The sequence below is a fragment of the Penaeus monodon genome, chromosome 14 (genome assembly GCF_015228065.2).
Source record: "Penaeus monodon isolate SGIC_2016 chromosome 14, NSTDA_Pmon_1, whole genome shotgun sequence".
In the NCBI taxonomy this organism is placed as follows: domain Eukaryota; kingdom Metazoa; phylum Arthropoda; class Malacostraca; order Decapoda; family Penaeidae; genus Penaeus; species Penaeus monodon.
In genome coordinates, this window is record NC_051399.1 from 9638750 (window position 1) to 9653749 (window position 15000).

Sequence of the window (15000 nt, forward strand, 5' to 3'; positions counted from 1 at the left end):
TAGTAATAATAATGATAAAAATGATAATTGTAATCATTATCATATTGCAATTATAATGATAACAATAAAAACAATAATCATGATAATAAAAATAATGATGATATCAATGACAATAATAATAATGATAATTATAATAAAGATACAATAATAATGATGGCATAATGATAATATTAATAATAAGTGATACTAATAATGATAATGATAATGAAAATTATGATAATCATAAGAACAATAATGATAATAATAATAATGACAATAAATGACAATAATAATGATAAGGATGATGTTAATAATGATAGAAATAATAGTAATAGTGATGATGATGATGATGATGATGATGATGATGATGACGATAATAACAATAATAATAGTGATAGCAATGGCAATAATGGTAATAACAATAATGATAAGTGATAATAACAACAATAATAATGATAATGATGATAATTATGATAATAATAATACAAAAGATCATAGTAATGATAATGATAAAAAAAAATAAAATGATAAAAATAATAATTATTATTATTATTATTATTATTATTATTATTATAGAAATAATAATAATAATAATAATAATAATAGTAATAATAATAATAATAATAATAATAATAATAATAATAATAATAATAATAATAAAAATGATAATGATAATAATAATAATAATAATAATAACATAATAATTATTATTATAACAGTAATCATAATGGTAATGAAAATAGTAATGTTAATGATAATTCCCATAGTAGTAATAATGAATACTGTGATAAAGTCATAATAAAGATGATAACAAAAATAACAGAATAAAATGACAATTGTTTATAATATCAATAGCAAAAAATTATAAGAATGATAATGATAATGATGACAATAATAATAATAATAATAATAATAATAACAACAACAACAAAAAAAAAAATAATAATAATAATGATAATAATAATAATAATAACAATATAATAATAATAATAATAATAATAATAATAATAATATAATAATAATAATAATAATATCATAATAATAATAATAATAATAATAATAATAAAAATAATAATAATAATATAATAATAAAAAATATATATGATAAGTAATAATAATAATAATAATAATAATAATAATAATAATAATAATAATAATAATAATAATAATAATAATAATAATAATAATAATAATAATAATAATAATAATAATAATAATAATAATAAAGCTAAAGATAATCTGACATTAGAGTGGCGATGAACAAGCTCCAGCTCGCTTTCCGTTAGAAAGCCACTTTTCAGTGACAGCCACGCTTTGTTTCTCGCAACTTTGATTCAGTGTCACGTTTTTTTCACGGTTTGGGGATTTTAGTTGATTGTAGTTATACCGTAAGATCTGAATTTTCTTAGTTATTAATTATGTTCAATTCGTTATATATTCGTTCTTCAATAATTTATACTCTTCTATTTAATGAGTGCAAGCATCCTGACTCCTGCATGCATTCTTTCACGTTTTTGTGATTTGAAAGATGTACGGCCACGGTCACGGCATGTGTGTAACCCCATTTCCCGCGAAATAAACGTCTGTGCACACTTGTCCAATTAATTGGTTTCTCTGACTTATTTTTATGACTGAATTGGCAGCGACTTCACGACAAGGAGCTGCCAGTTACTTCAGGAGACAAAAGTACGTGTTTTCTGACAGTTGTCTTTTTTTTTCAATTAGACGAATTATTTTAAAGAATCAGCATGTAAGGTTGATATAATTTTCAATTACAGCCTTTTATTTCGTAGTGTAATGTAAGGTACTATTTTATAGCTGTTTTTTTGATTTTTTTTTACTGTATTTTGTTTTATTTTGATCAGTGTTATGCGGTATTAGGTTTTATACCATTCTTATTTTTTATACGGAGAAGTCCGCTGAAACAGTACATAACCAGATTCTTGATCCCTCCTGCCATTAACACTTCATGGGCTGTGGTTTCATGGGACAGTCCTATCTTTCAACTGACGCAAGTGCACCCCCTGGCAAGGCAGCTGCCCCACAGACAACACAAAATAAGTATGATAATGAATGTATAATATAATATATATAATAATAATTAAACATAATGGTTATAGTGATAATGAATAACAACAATGATGTGATATAATTTTCATTATATTTTATTTATTATCATTTTATTACTATTAATTATTATATTTTTATATCATTATATTTTTTATTATTTTTTATTTATACTTATTTTTATTTATTATTATTTATTATTTTATTCTTAATTTATTTTATATATTATATTTTATTTTTATTATCTAGTATTAATTAGTCAGTAGTAAAGTACTTATATGTGTAGTATTCTTATAATTATTGACAAAACTTATTGGTAATGATTGGATGATGATGATGATGATGATGATAATGAAAATGATATGTGTGAAGATGAGAATGATGATGTGATGAGAAGTACACCACAGCAATAAACAAATAATAATATAATAATAATAATGATAATAATATAATAATAATAATAATAATCAATATATAATAATAATAATAATAATAATAATAAAAAGAATGATAATAATAATAAAATAATAAAAATAGTTAATATAATAATATAATATATGTAAAAATAATAATTAATGATTTATATGATGATGACGAATATCATGTAAACAAACGTAAAGTGCGTTTTTTAGAGTACACTATAATCCATCAAAGAAAATGTGGTTAAATCACAAACAATAAAATAAATGCCACTCGCATGTCGCAAGGCCTTTTCTATAAATCCAAAATTTCTTAATGGTCTTCTCCTTAGTGTCCTAAGCACGTATTTCTAATTTTTATGTGCTCATATCGCTCGCAAACCTCCACCCCCACCCCAAGAAAAATCTGAAATGAGCCCCTACTGACCACTGCCGTTTATTTCAAAGTTGTCCTGGTCAAAACTCTTCTTTTTAATTGCAATTATTATTGTCCATCTACGTCCATCTAAGAGCAATAAATCCAAAAACAAAGCCTTAACGATGAAAATATCAAATGCAACTGACATGAGCGTTAAAAACTATAATTATTTTCATCGTTATAAAGAAATACCCAAACATAGCATGTGATTTATTGATATCGGTAGATTAAGCAGTGTTTACTGAACGAACTTTTGTGAAAAAAATAGCGATTAATAAGAATAGCATAGTCCTCCTGAAGATATGGTGCATCTCTCCGTTTTCTTTGAATAGCATATGGGCACAAGAAGACCATACAGTCTGAAAGTATATACATTTTACCTAGCGCTTTCTAAGATTTTACTTTACTTATTGTCAAAAAGTGAATATTCCAGTGATACTACACACTACTCTAGAATTTATCGAAGTGGTCAGGAGCATGTACTTCACTTACAAACTAATATATATTGTATGAATTAATATATATATATATATATATATATATATATATATATATATATATATATATATATATATATATATATATATATATATATATATATATATATATATATATCTTGAAGCCGCTGTAAATGACATGTACTCACAGTTCCGGTAATATATTTTAGTGCATTTGCTGGGTCCGATCTGGCAACACCCTGGATGTAAACATTGCAGTATTTTTATGAATGAGGCAAAAACCCTTGGCTGTTTGTAACATAGAATGTGATTGGTAGAACATAAATAACCAAGAAGTATATTAGTATACATGTTTTTAAAACTATGTTAGCCATTTGATCTTTCATTTGCTTCAAGTAAGTGATACATGTAGTATGAATATTGCTGAATGTAGAGTAGGATATTTTTTTTCAAATGCGACGATAACTTTATGCGGGAAGCAGACGAGAATATCGAGAGAATGATTACCTAAAAGGTAACACCGACACTCTCCGTGGAAAGGAACTGGGGGACCCTACTACGTACTCACTCCAAGAGCATCACAGCATGAAAGCTACAATTAAGTATCATTGCTGTGACCACGGCGGCTCAAACATGAACCTACCGTAAAAAAAAAAATCATTGTATATGTGTGCAGCGTCAGTGGAATCGCAAAGGAAAAACTTGATGATGAGTTACGAAACAGTATGTCTATTCTATTTCACTTCGGTTATTCTGAATACCTTTTATCTTGTGCTAAAATCTGATCATGTGTTAATAACAATAACATTAATGGTATAAATTATAGTAATAACAACAAGGACTCGTATGGTGAAAATAATAATGTTGATGTTGATAACTGATCATGATAATGGTACCGCTGTTAATAATGAGATTATTAATCGTAATAGTAACGACGATTCTCATAATGAAAATGAGGAAAACTGAAATGATACCGATAATTACCAAAATGGTTATTAAGCAAATCATGATTGTAGTAACGATAATGGTAATCACAATTATCGTTACTTTTATCATAATTTTCATAGTAATAACGAAAGTGTTGCTAATTATAATGAAGGCAATGATAACAAAAAACAATAATATTGATAACATCAAAAATGATAACAGAAAAACAACAACCATCACAATTATTACAATTATAGTAACAACAATGATTATAGCAATAATAATAATAATTGCAACAACAATAATAATAATTGTAACAATTATATTAATTAATGCAATTGCAACATTTTTGATAATGATAATGATAATACTGATAAATAGCAAGAACGACAACGACAGCAACAGTAAAATCAATTAATGGCAATGAAAGTATTAGTGAAGGAAAATAATTAGGCAAAACGAAGAAAAGGAAAAATATACACAAGAAAAAGTGAAAATTAAACAAAATGAGTAACTGGAATAGAAGAAAAAAGGGGAAAGGAAAAAACGGATTAAAGACAAGAGGGAAGAAAAATGGAGTGAAGAGGAGAGAAAGAAGGAATGGAAAAAGAAGAAACGTACTCAAGACAGACAAGCTGATAAGTAGATAGTAGCAAACGCAGATAGATAAGTAAGTAGACATTAAGATAGATGGATGGATAAGTAGAAATTGTAGTAGCTATACAATTGGTGTTAATTATGAAAATAGTAATAATAATTTTGTTGATACGATAATGAAGATAATAAAAATAACAATAATGATAACAGAAACAACAACAATATAGTGACTAATAAGGGTGTCGTTGATAATGAAAACAGTAACTACATGATAATGATAACTGCTGATAACACTAATACTAGAATATATTCAAGAGAAGATTGAAATGATAACGGAAAATGCTGACGATAATAATGATAATAATTACAGTGTTTTCCCGTCATCATTTCGAGATCTGTACGGTTTTGTGATCATTATGATGATGATGATGATTATGAAAATAATCGCAATGGTAATAATAATGATACAGGTAATGACAATAACAATAATATCGATCATATTCATAAGACAAACATTGGTCATATTAATGATGGTAATTTTAATAAGTGAATCATTAATAATCGTGATAGAACGATGCTTATAATGAAAATAATGAAGTTGTAATGCTAAGAATGACAAAAATCAAGATAATTATTGTGTAAATTATGATAATAGCAACGATAATTATGACAATGAAAATAATAACAAAAGTGTTAATAATAATGATGCTGATAATGATAATAAAATGACAATAATAATGATAATAAAATAATAACTGGTAATAACAATTAAAATAATAATGATAATAAAATAATAATAACAATGGTAATAACAATTACAACACGAACAACAATGATGATGAAAATTATAATACAACAATAATCATGGCAATAAAATAATAAGGTAGAAAAAGAGTAAGGTAAAATGGAGGAAACGGAATTATTTTCTCTCTTATTTGGGAACTTCCATAAAAATCCGATATAAACAAAAGCATTTAGTTACGTGCGAGTGTGTGTAAATAAGCAAAAAGACCATCAAAAAAACTAACGTATAAGTTTTTCCATTTGGCTTGGAAGGGATTCGATCGTTGGTCCTCCTCATGGGAAACGGCGACCGTATTCACTCTACCATCACTCTCCTATGAATGCGGAAAGCTATTTGTCTATTTAAATTCAGTATTTCTGCTATAATATAAATCAGTTAATTTTTGTGAAATTTGAGCTCGCAGCCGATTGGCGATGAAAATGTATGATAGTGTGTGTATATGATGCTGTGCGCGTAGTGCGCGACTGTTGTAGGTGTATATTCTGGTATCAACTTTCATCAATTTATATTAATATTATAATTCGTATAGACAAACGAAACGAAAACATGATGCAAATGGAAATTAAATCTGCATTGGCAATAATAATAAGGTAGAAAGATAGGCTCAATCGGAGAAACAAATGGCGGATCTACCAACTCGTTAGAGAACAGAAAGTCACGCACTAGCGTTCACATGACTATGCAAAAATCTACGAAAACAATGCATAGTTGTCTTTAAATTTGTGAAAAGATTAGAAAGTAGAATATAAATAATTAGGAGTGTACTGAAGTTACGTTTTCTCAATCATGGAAAGAACCGTAATTACTACTCTCCCCTTGGGTAAGTATTTATTCAAATCGATTCTGGACTTTGTGTCGATGAAATTTCCAAAGCATTCTGGAAGTGACGTCATCAATCACAACCTTTAAAGTGAGGTGCATTTAGTCCTTTCCGAAAATATCATATAGTGCATTTCCTTGAAACTTCAAAATGCTTCATACTTTAAATATCTATGTATGACAGCTGAATCAAATAAAAAATCTTCAAAATCGCTGATACCTTTGTAAATGGTTCTAGTAGCTGCACCGTCTAGTTGCGGATAATCGTACCAATAAAGTAACAGTTTCTTTTCCGCCAGAAAAGATTCAGTGAACAAACATACATTATATTTTTCATAATAGAACGTTAATTGAAAGCAAACCCGTAGTAGGGATACAATGAATATGTAGATACGTTATCACTCTGTGTGTGTGTGTGTGTGTGTGTGTGTGTGTGTGTGTGTGTGTGTGTGTGTGTGTGTGTGTGTGTGTGTGTGTGTGTGTGTGTGTGTGTGTGTGTGTGTGTGTGTGTGTGTGTGTGTGTGTGTGTGTGTGTGTGCAGTGCCAATTGATATAACAAGTCAATATTTTGATAAGTTACGAAACAGTATGTATAATTTTTTTCTATCTTTAAGAATGCTCTTTAACTTGTGTTAAAATATGGCCATAGTTTTCGTATTATCCCATAAGTCGCGGCGTTTCTCTGAGGAGTTACACTCGTTCAGCTGAGCGAGAAAATACGTGTTTGGGCTTGTTTCAACTCGAGCAACAACTAGCTGAGTGGTTTCAAGTAGGATGAAAAACAATTCTAAAAACTTACTCCCAATACATGTGCTGTATGATATCTGATATATTGAAAGATAAATCTTGTTCATTCTGATAAAACTGGATTTTAATCTCCCCCTCTACTTTTATCTGATACGTATGCAATTTATATTTTCTTTGTATTTATCACTGCATGATACAATATGTTTACGATAGAAATACTTATTTTCCTGTATGTGAAAAATTATTTAAACGTTCGTAAATTTGATACTCTTTATGATAATGATTATTCATAAATTCCTGAATAGTCATTCTGCGGCTAATCCTAATTAATTATCCTAATTAATTATAAAAGAGAAAATATGTCCGATGGTATATGACGTCATAAGGACTTATAGGAAATTTGAGATGAAAGCGAGGCTGTCAAGCTGAGTCTTTTTTTTCCAAAATGGACGCAAGGCAATCTGAAATTGCAAACAGAGATCGCATCGTTAGGATGAGGGAAAATCATTTCTCTCCCACTGAAATATCCAAAGAACCGGGTTCCTCTCGCTCGATGATATACAGGTGCATTGATAAGCATCCTACAAATTAGTCGATTCACTGGAGCTCCTCGCAAAAATAAATAAATAAATAAATGAAATAAATAATAGTAATAATAAATGAATAAATAAATAAATAACACACACACACACACACACACACACACACACACACACACACACACACACAATATATAATAATATATATATAATATATAAATATATATATATATATATACATATATATATATATATATATATATATATATATATATATATATATATAATATAATAATTTATTATATATATATATATATATATATATATATATATATATATATATATATATATATATTATATCGCTGTCATCTACATCCTATGATATTTTGCGCTAGAAGAGGTTCAAAATGTGTATGAACTCTTTATATCAGCGATATAAATCAGTTCCTCAGCATACACGCACATATGTATACACAGTCCTCCATGCATTCACTGTAGCCCTACTACGATTTTGCGTTCATTTAATGTTCGAAAACAATAACATAACATATTTTCTGTTTACTGAATAGGTGTTTGGATATGACAAAAGGAAAATAAACTATTTTATAACTCAAGATAATATATGAAAACTCTGATTTTGTGACAATACATTTTTGTCATTTTTATCAACACCTATGCACATACTGTAAACGGATGTGCATTGGCAAACAGAAGGAAATGAAGATTGAATAAATGACAAACGAAAGTAAAGAGCAAGATGAACTGCGCATTTCACCAGAATGAACAATATTTTTTTCAAGATATCAGGTATCATACGGCGCATGCATTAGGAGTAAGCTGGATGGTTCTTGGAAGCATCCAGTTAGTAATTCCTCGAGTTGAAACAAACATACGTGCATTTTCTCGTTCAGCTGTTCGAATGTGGATGCGACTCCTCAGAGAAACGTGGCGTTTCTCTGAGGGTTATGGAATAATAGCGAAACTATGATCAGATGATGAGCTTTCAGATTAACTGAAACGAATTATACATATTTCGTTACTCCACACACACACACACACACACACACACACACACACACACACACACACACACACACACACACACACACACACACATACACAAACACACACGCATACACACACACACACACACACACACACACACACACACACACACACACACACACACACACACACACACACACTCACTCACTCACTCACTCACTCACTCACTCACTCACTTCACTCACTCTCTCTCTCTCTCTCTCTCTCTCTCTCTCTCTCTCTCTCTCTCTCTCTCTCTCTCTCTCTCTCTCTCTATCTATCTATCTATCTAATAAAGCATTATATTGTAGCCCTACTGCCCTTTTGCATTTAGATAATGTTCTATAATGGACAATAGGCCGTAGCATGTTTTCTATTTATTTCATCAGTGTTTCGTTCTGGCGAAAAGAAAACAACGTCACTTCATTGGTTCGATTAGCCGTTACTAGATGGTCTAGGTAAGAGAAGCATTTACAAAGGTATCGACGGTTTTGCAAAGAGTTTCATTTTATTTGTCTGCCTTGTATAATAATAAAAAAAATAAAGCGTTTTCAAGTTTCAAGAAGTATGAAGCTATAATTGAAAATTTTTGTGTTGAAAGAAGAGGGAAATGCCGCCTCGCCCCCATAGGTGTTCCCATGTCGATAAACGAGCAATGCGAGGATATCCTATCTTTAAAAAAATATATTCCACTACAAAGTCAACGATAGTTAATACTGCATCACTTGTGAAACGAAAGATCAAATGGCTTACGTAGTTTCCAAAAATCGATACTAAAACACTAATTGGTTATTCATATTATACCAATCACACTCGTTGTTACAAACAGCCAAGAGTTTTTCGCCTCATTCATAAAAAATACTATTTACGCTATTTTTACATCGAAATGGTGCCAGCTGTTCAAAAGTGGGGCCCAGCAGGTACATAGAAATATAATTCCGGAACTTGTGAGTTCAATTTATTAATTGTTTTTACACAATGATGGCTCCACAAACATGAATTCACCAATGAGTCAGTTACGACTACTGCCTGTCTCGCCTGTTTTCCTTTTTCCTTGATTTTCTGGTATCTAATATTGATGTTGCTAATGTCACTAACATGGTTATAATGTCTATAATAAAAATAGCAGCATCAATATTGATATCACTAGTTTTTCCTGCAAACTCGAGGAAAGGTGAAATCATATGAGGTCACAAGGTGTACTAATTGACTCCTTTGTGGTTAGGCACTTGCAGAACCTTCTGTGTGCAGTGACATTTCACAGAACAATATTAGAGTGAACACATTTTACCGGAGCCTGAAAAAAAAAAAAAAAAAAATATATATATATATATATGTATATACATGTATATATATGTATATATATGTATATAAACATATATGAATATACATACACTTATATGTTCATGTATGTGTATACATACACACATATACACATGCATACATATATGAACATACATAACACCGAAATGTATGTGTGTTTGTGTGAATATATATGTATATATATCAGTATATACATACATATATATGTATGTGTATATGTATATATATATATGCAAATACATATGTATACACATATATGTGTATGTGTGGGCGTGTGTTTATTTATGTATCTTATGTATATTTATGTATATACGCATATATATGGTCTCCTTCCTTATACCATTCCTATCACCAGGAAGAAAAATATGTCTTTCATAAGGTATAATCTCGTAACTGATACTTCTTTACCAACATCAGCAGAGCAATGATTGCCATAGACACCATCCTTTCAAGAAGATACATCGTTAATAAGCTTTGCATCAACGTATAACTGTACCACAAGGGCTAATTGGCTAGTTCCGATTCAAACTATCTTAGCAAATGAGAAAATGGGAACGGAGTGACATATCACTGTATTCGTCATCCACCACACCGTCTAGTGAAAATCATATGAACAGAAAAAAAAAAACGTGGACATCTTGATGATTCTGGCGTCTAATATTTCTTATTGTCTAAGAAGAAAGGAGAAGCATCAGAGATCGGTAGAAGTAAACGTGTCAAAAGATTGATATCATTATCATTATTGTATAACTACATAATACATACACGCACACACACACACATACATGCATATATATACTATAAACATACATAAACACGCATAGACGCGCGCGCGGGCGCACGCACACACATATAACATACACACATACACACACACGCACAAACACACACATATGTGTGTGTGGATAGATAGAAAGATCTACACACACATACAGAATATATATATATATATATATATATATATATATATATATATATATATATATATATATATATATATATATACACACATACATATATATTCATATATTTGTGTGTATATGTATATATGTATATATGTATATATATATGTATGTATATGTATATATACATTAATATACATACATACATACATATATAAAATAAATATATAGCACTTTTAACGCACATATATATAGATAGAGAGATAGATATAGATATATAAATATAGAGATAGTCAGATGAATATGAAAAGATAAATAGGTGACTTGTAGAGAGACAGATATAGATAATAATATAACATTAGCAACAATGATAATGGTTGATTATAATGATAATAATAATGATATTAAAACAACCATAAAAATCCTATCTAGGATGTTAGAGTGGCGGGGGGGGGGGTCCTGTTCAGGATGCCGGTGTGTGTGTGGGTGGGTGGGTGCCTGTTCAGAATGCCAGAGTGGAGGGTTCTGTTCAGAATGCCAGAGTGGAGGGTTCTGTTCAGGATGCCGGAGTGAGGGGCGCTTACTCAAAATACCAGAGTGGAGGTGCCAGTTCAGAATTCCAGAATGGGGGGTGTCCGTTTAGAATGCCAGAGTCGGTGATAATTCGTATAAAGGTCGCGCATGAGGAAGTATTCACGGGTGTACATTAACCATTTGGTGTCCTAATGTGACATATTTTGTGATATTGGACTATACATGGTGTCATTTGTGAAATAATATTTCTTGAAATTTGCCTTATCAACAAAGCATTAAGTAATTATCCAAAATAAGACTGCATCAATCAATGCTGTTTCTTCCAGGCTTTTTACTTGAATGGCTGTACTATTATGCAGTCTTCTTTCTTTCCTTTTCTTTCTTTTTTTGTTTTCCCATTAACCCCTTGGATCCAGATGCTTCACTACCCACACATGGCCCAAAATATGGGTATTAAGCTTACTTGAGTGGCCCCTCTTTATTGGCTAGGCACACGTGAACAAGTCATATGCGATGTGGTGACAAGACTCCATGCCTCCCCTATGCCATATATATTATTTTCTCTTTTTCTACCTAAGTGTTTTTATCTTTTTTGTCATTCTCCATTGTCTATATTAGTCACTAATTTGCTTTATCCAGGTAGCAATAGACTGTTTTCTTTGCACAAACTCTATATCATCTCTAGAGGTTGTTCATAACTCAGTGTAATAATAAGAACAACAATAAGTAATGTTTTATTATTATTGAGAGAGAGAGGGAGAGGGAGGGAGAGAGAGAGGGAGGGGTTGTCCAAGTTATTGAATCTGTAATGTTCAGGAGATCCATTAAATCCTTACCTGCTGCTCATTATTTGTTACCTATCAGCAATCCCTTCCCAAGAATTTTGACACTATTCCAAGTTGAAACATTAGATGTATGAAGGCAATTTTATCTTTTACAGTACTAGAAACTAATGTACTCCCAAGAAAGTTGATTGTATTGCATAGCAAGTTTAAGACAAGATGTAAGATGGGGAAGAGAAGGTGTGGGTATGATAAGTCCGATATGCGAAGCTTAGCCTCGCCCTGGCTATGCCCATGAGGGGAGCCCGGCCTGTGTTGACTAATGCTGACTCGGCTGAACCTAGTCCTTACCCGCCATGGTGCCCAGCCACAGCAGTAACCTCCAGGCGACAGTTGCAACTTCTCATGCCTGGGTGGGGCGCGAACCTCCGACCCCTCGGATGAGAGGCCGACATGTTACCACTGTACTAGCCCGGAGGCTACGGTGTTGGTATGGGTTAGAGCTGATGCCATGATGTAGTATTGCCAAATACCAGAACACATTACTTGCACTAAGCAAAGAAAATACCAGTGAAACTACTGCTTCTACTACTAATGATAATAATTATGCTATAAAAAAGGAGAATCACAATAGTAGATTTTAGAATCAAAGTACAAGAATTCATGCTAAAAATTATAAGCACGAAAGAGCTCAATTCTGGCTATCTTTCTCATGCCGTGTGGTTTTATTACAATAAATTCACACATTGTACTTCAGGGTTGTTATCACTTGTTCTGTCTTTAAATGTATTGTTAGTAGACAAATTATAAGGATCAGTTCTGTAGCATCCTAAAACTTATTTCGAGGAAAAGATGAGAAAGCAGAACAGGACTCATTACTAATGAATTAAACAAAGGTGAAAGAATCCTGTGTCATTCAAACAGCAAAACAAAATGAATGTTTCTTAGATTCTCCTCTTCGATTACCTCCTCCCCTTGTATTATTTGCTTAAACAGCCAGGCATTTGTTTTCCTAGTCAAGAATAGTCATATTCAGGGTGGGGAGAAATAAAAAAATCTGTTTTTATCACTGGGGAGGGGAAAGATTATAGATAAGAGATTTGTCAAGTGTAGAGAGACTGTACTATGCAAAATTGTATATTCACTTACCATCATTGCAGGGTCAGTGACTTTTCTGTAATGTGATTGTTTTTGAGTTGTAGGTTGCTTAAGGAAAGAGGACCTTGAAACAAAGTGACAAGAGATGGATTAACATTTACCATAAATTGTTGCAGGAATTGTTTGAGATAAATACAGCTGTCATTAGTTACTTTGATGTGTTATCGTATAAATGTTAACATGCGTGACTCTTTGCCTCCGGGTGGCATGTACGTACATGACATGGCATGTCTGAACTATTTTCTGGGTGGCATGTGTATGTGTCATGGTGTGCCGCCAGTCCTGTTTTCTGGTGACATGTACAATCATGCCGCACACATATGGTGCTGACACAATTGCCTGGCAGCAGGGCCCGGGCCACAACAAATACTGCCCAGGAGAGAGGGCTTTCGTATCAGGAATCCACCTGGTGGCATTGAGTTAAAGAATAACCATCTCATAATTTTATATTCATCATACTTATTATGGATGTGGTAGATAAGATTTTGTACATATTATTCTACTATTACATTTTTGAAGGAAAATTTAGAATTATGTTGAGTATAATTGCTTCCATAAAATGTCAACATTGGACAAAGAGATTACCTAAACAAGGCCTGAAAAGACAATACTTCCTATACATGTTACCAAATCTTTGTATTAGTATAGGAATTTCTGATTTCACATGATTAATATCAAATTGTGTTGAATTGGAGTAAATTATATCTAAGGGGATGGGGGAGCATGTACATGTATGTGATTTTGTAGTTCCTTCTTAAGCTCTGGAAAGCTGTTGCTGTCAGTCAGTTATTTCTGCCTCCACAACACCTTTGAAATTACTGGAAATTACTGTGCATTGGTGGGTAATATTGAACAGTATTTTTAGTTTCATGGCATCTGGGGGGAAGAGTTGCAATTAACTACTTTCAACTGAATTTTGCAGATCCTGGGAGGAGGGTTGGAAGACCTCGGAAAAATGTGGACCCTGATGCACCTACTCCAAGGGGGCGAGCTCCTAAACGGGCCCGGGTTGACAGGGATGACAGTCCTGCAACAGTGAAGAAAGAGAAGAATGTTTCATCAGTATTGGTGGTGGATGATGGGATGTCAGAAGGCCTTCACATGACTACCAGCCAAGTTTCAGCCTTGAGTGCCTTGGTAGCATGTCGAGAGTGTGGAGAGGCAGTGAGAATAGGAGTCAGGCCAACAACAAAGGGCATGATTTCAGAGTTTACTGTGTCTTGCACAGTCTGTGAGGATAGCAAATCAACAAACACTCCCAACCTGATTCGTGAACGGAAAAGAAAACGAGAAAAGAAGGATGCAATTCTTCAGAAAACAGAAAACATAAATTATGCACATGTTGCTGCATTTTTAGACAATGGCCTTGGATACAGTGGCCTGCGTCACTACTGCAAGTATTTCAATGCCAGATGCCTTAATGAGGCCACATTTATTGTTTATGCAAGACAGGTCATAAATGACGTTGTTACAGATACAGAA

The 15000-nt window shown here is 31.8% G+C and overlaps 1 protein-coding gene across 1 annotated transcript in view; it reads left to right on the top strand.

Annotated features, from left to right (window-relative positions):
• The first annotated feature begins 9705 nt into the window (after window positions 1–9705).
• Window positions 9706–15000, top strand: part of LOC119580564 — a 7408-nt gene continuing 2113 nt past the window's right edge. The window contains exons 1-3 of the mRNA XM_037928678.1: window positions 9706–9739; window positions 12519–12581; window positions 14375–15000. The exon at window positions 14375–15000 is cut by the window's right edge and continues 2113 nt beyond it. Of these exons, the coding sequence (XP_037784606.1) occupies window positions 9706–9739; window positions 12519–12581; window positions 14375–15000 (723 nt within the window). The remainder of the gene's footprint in view (window positions 9740–12518; window positions 12582–14374) is intronic.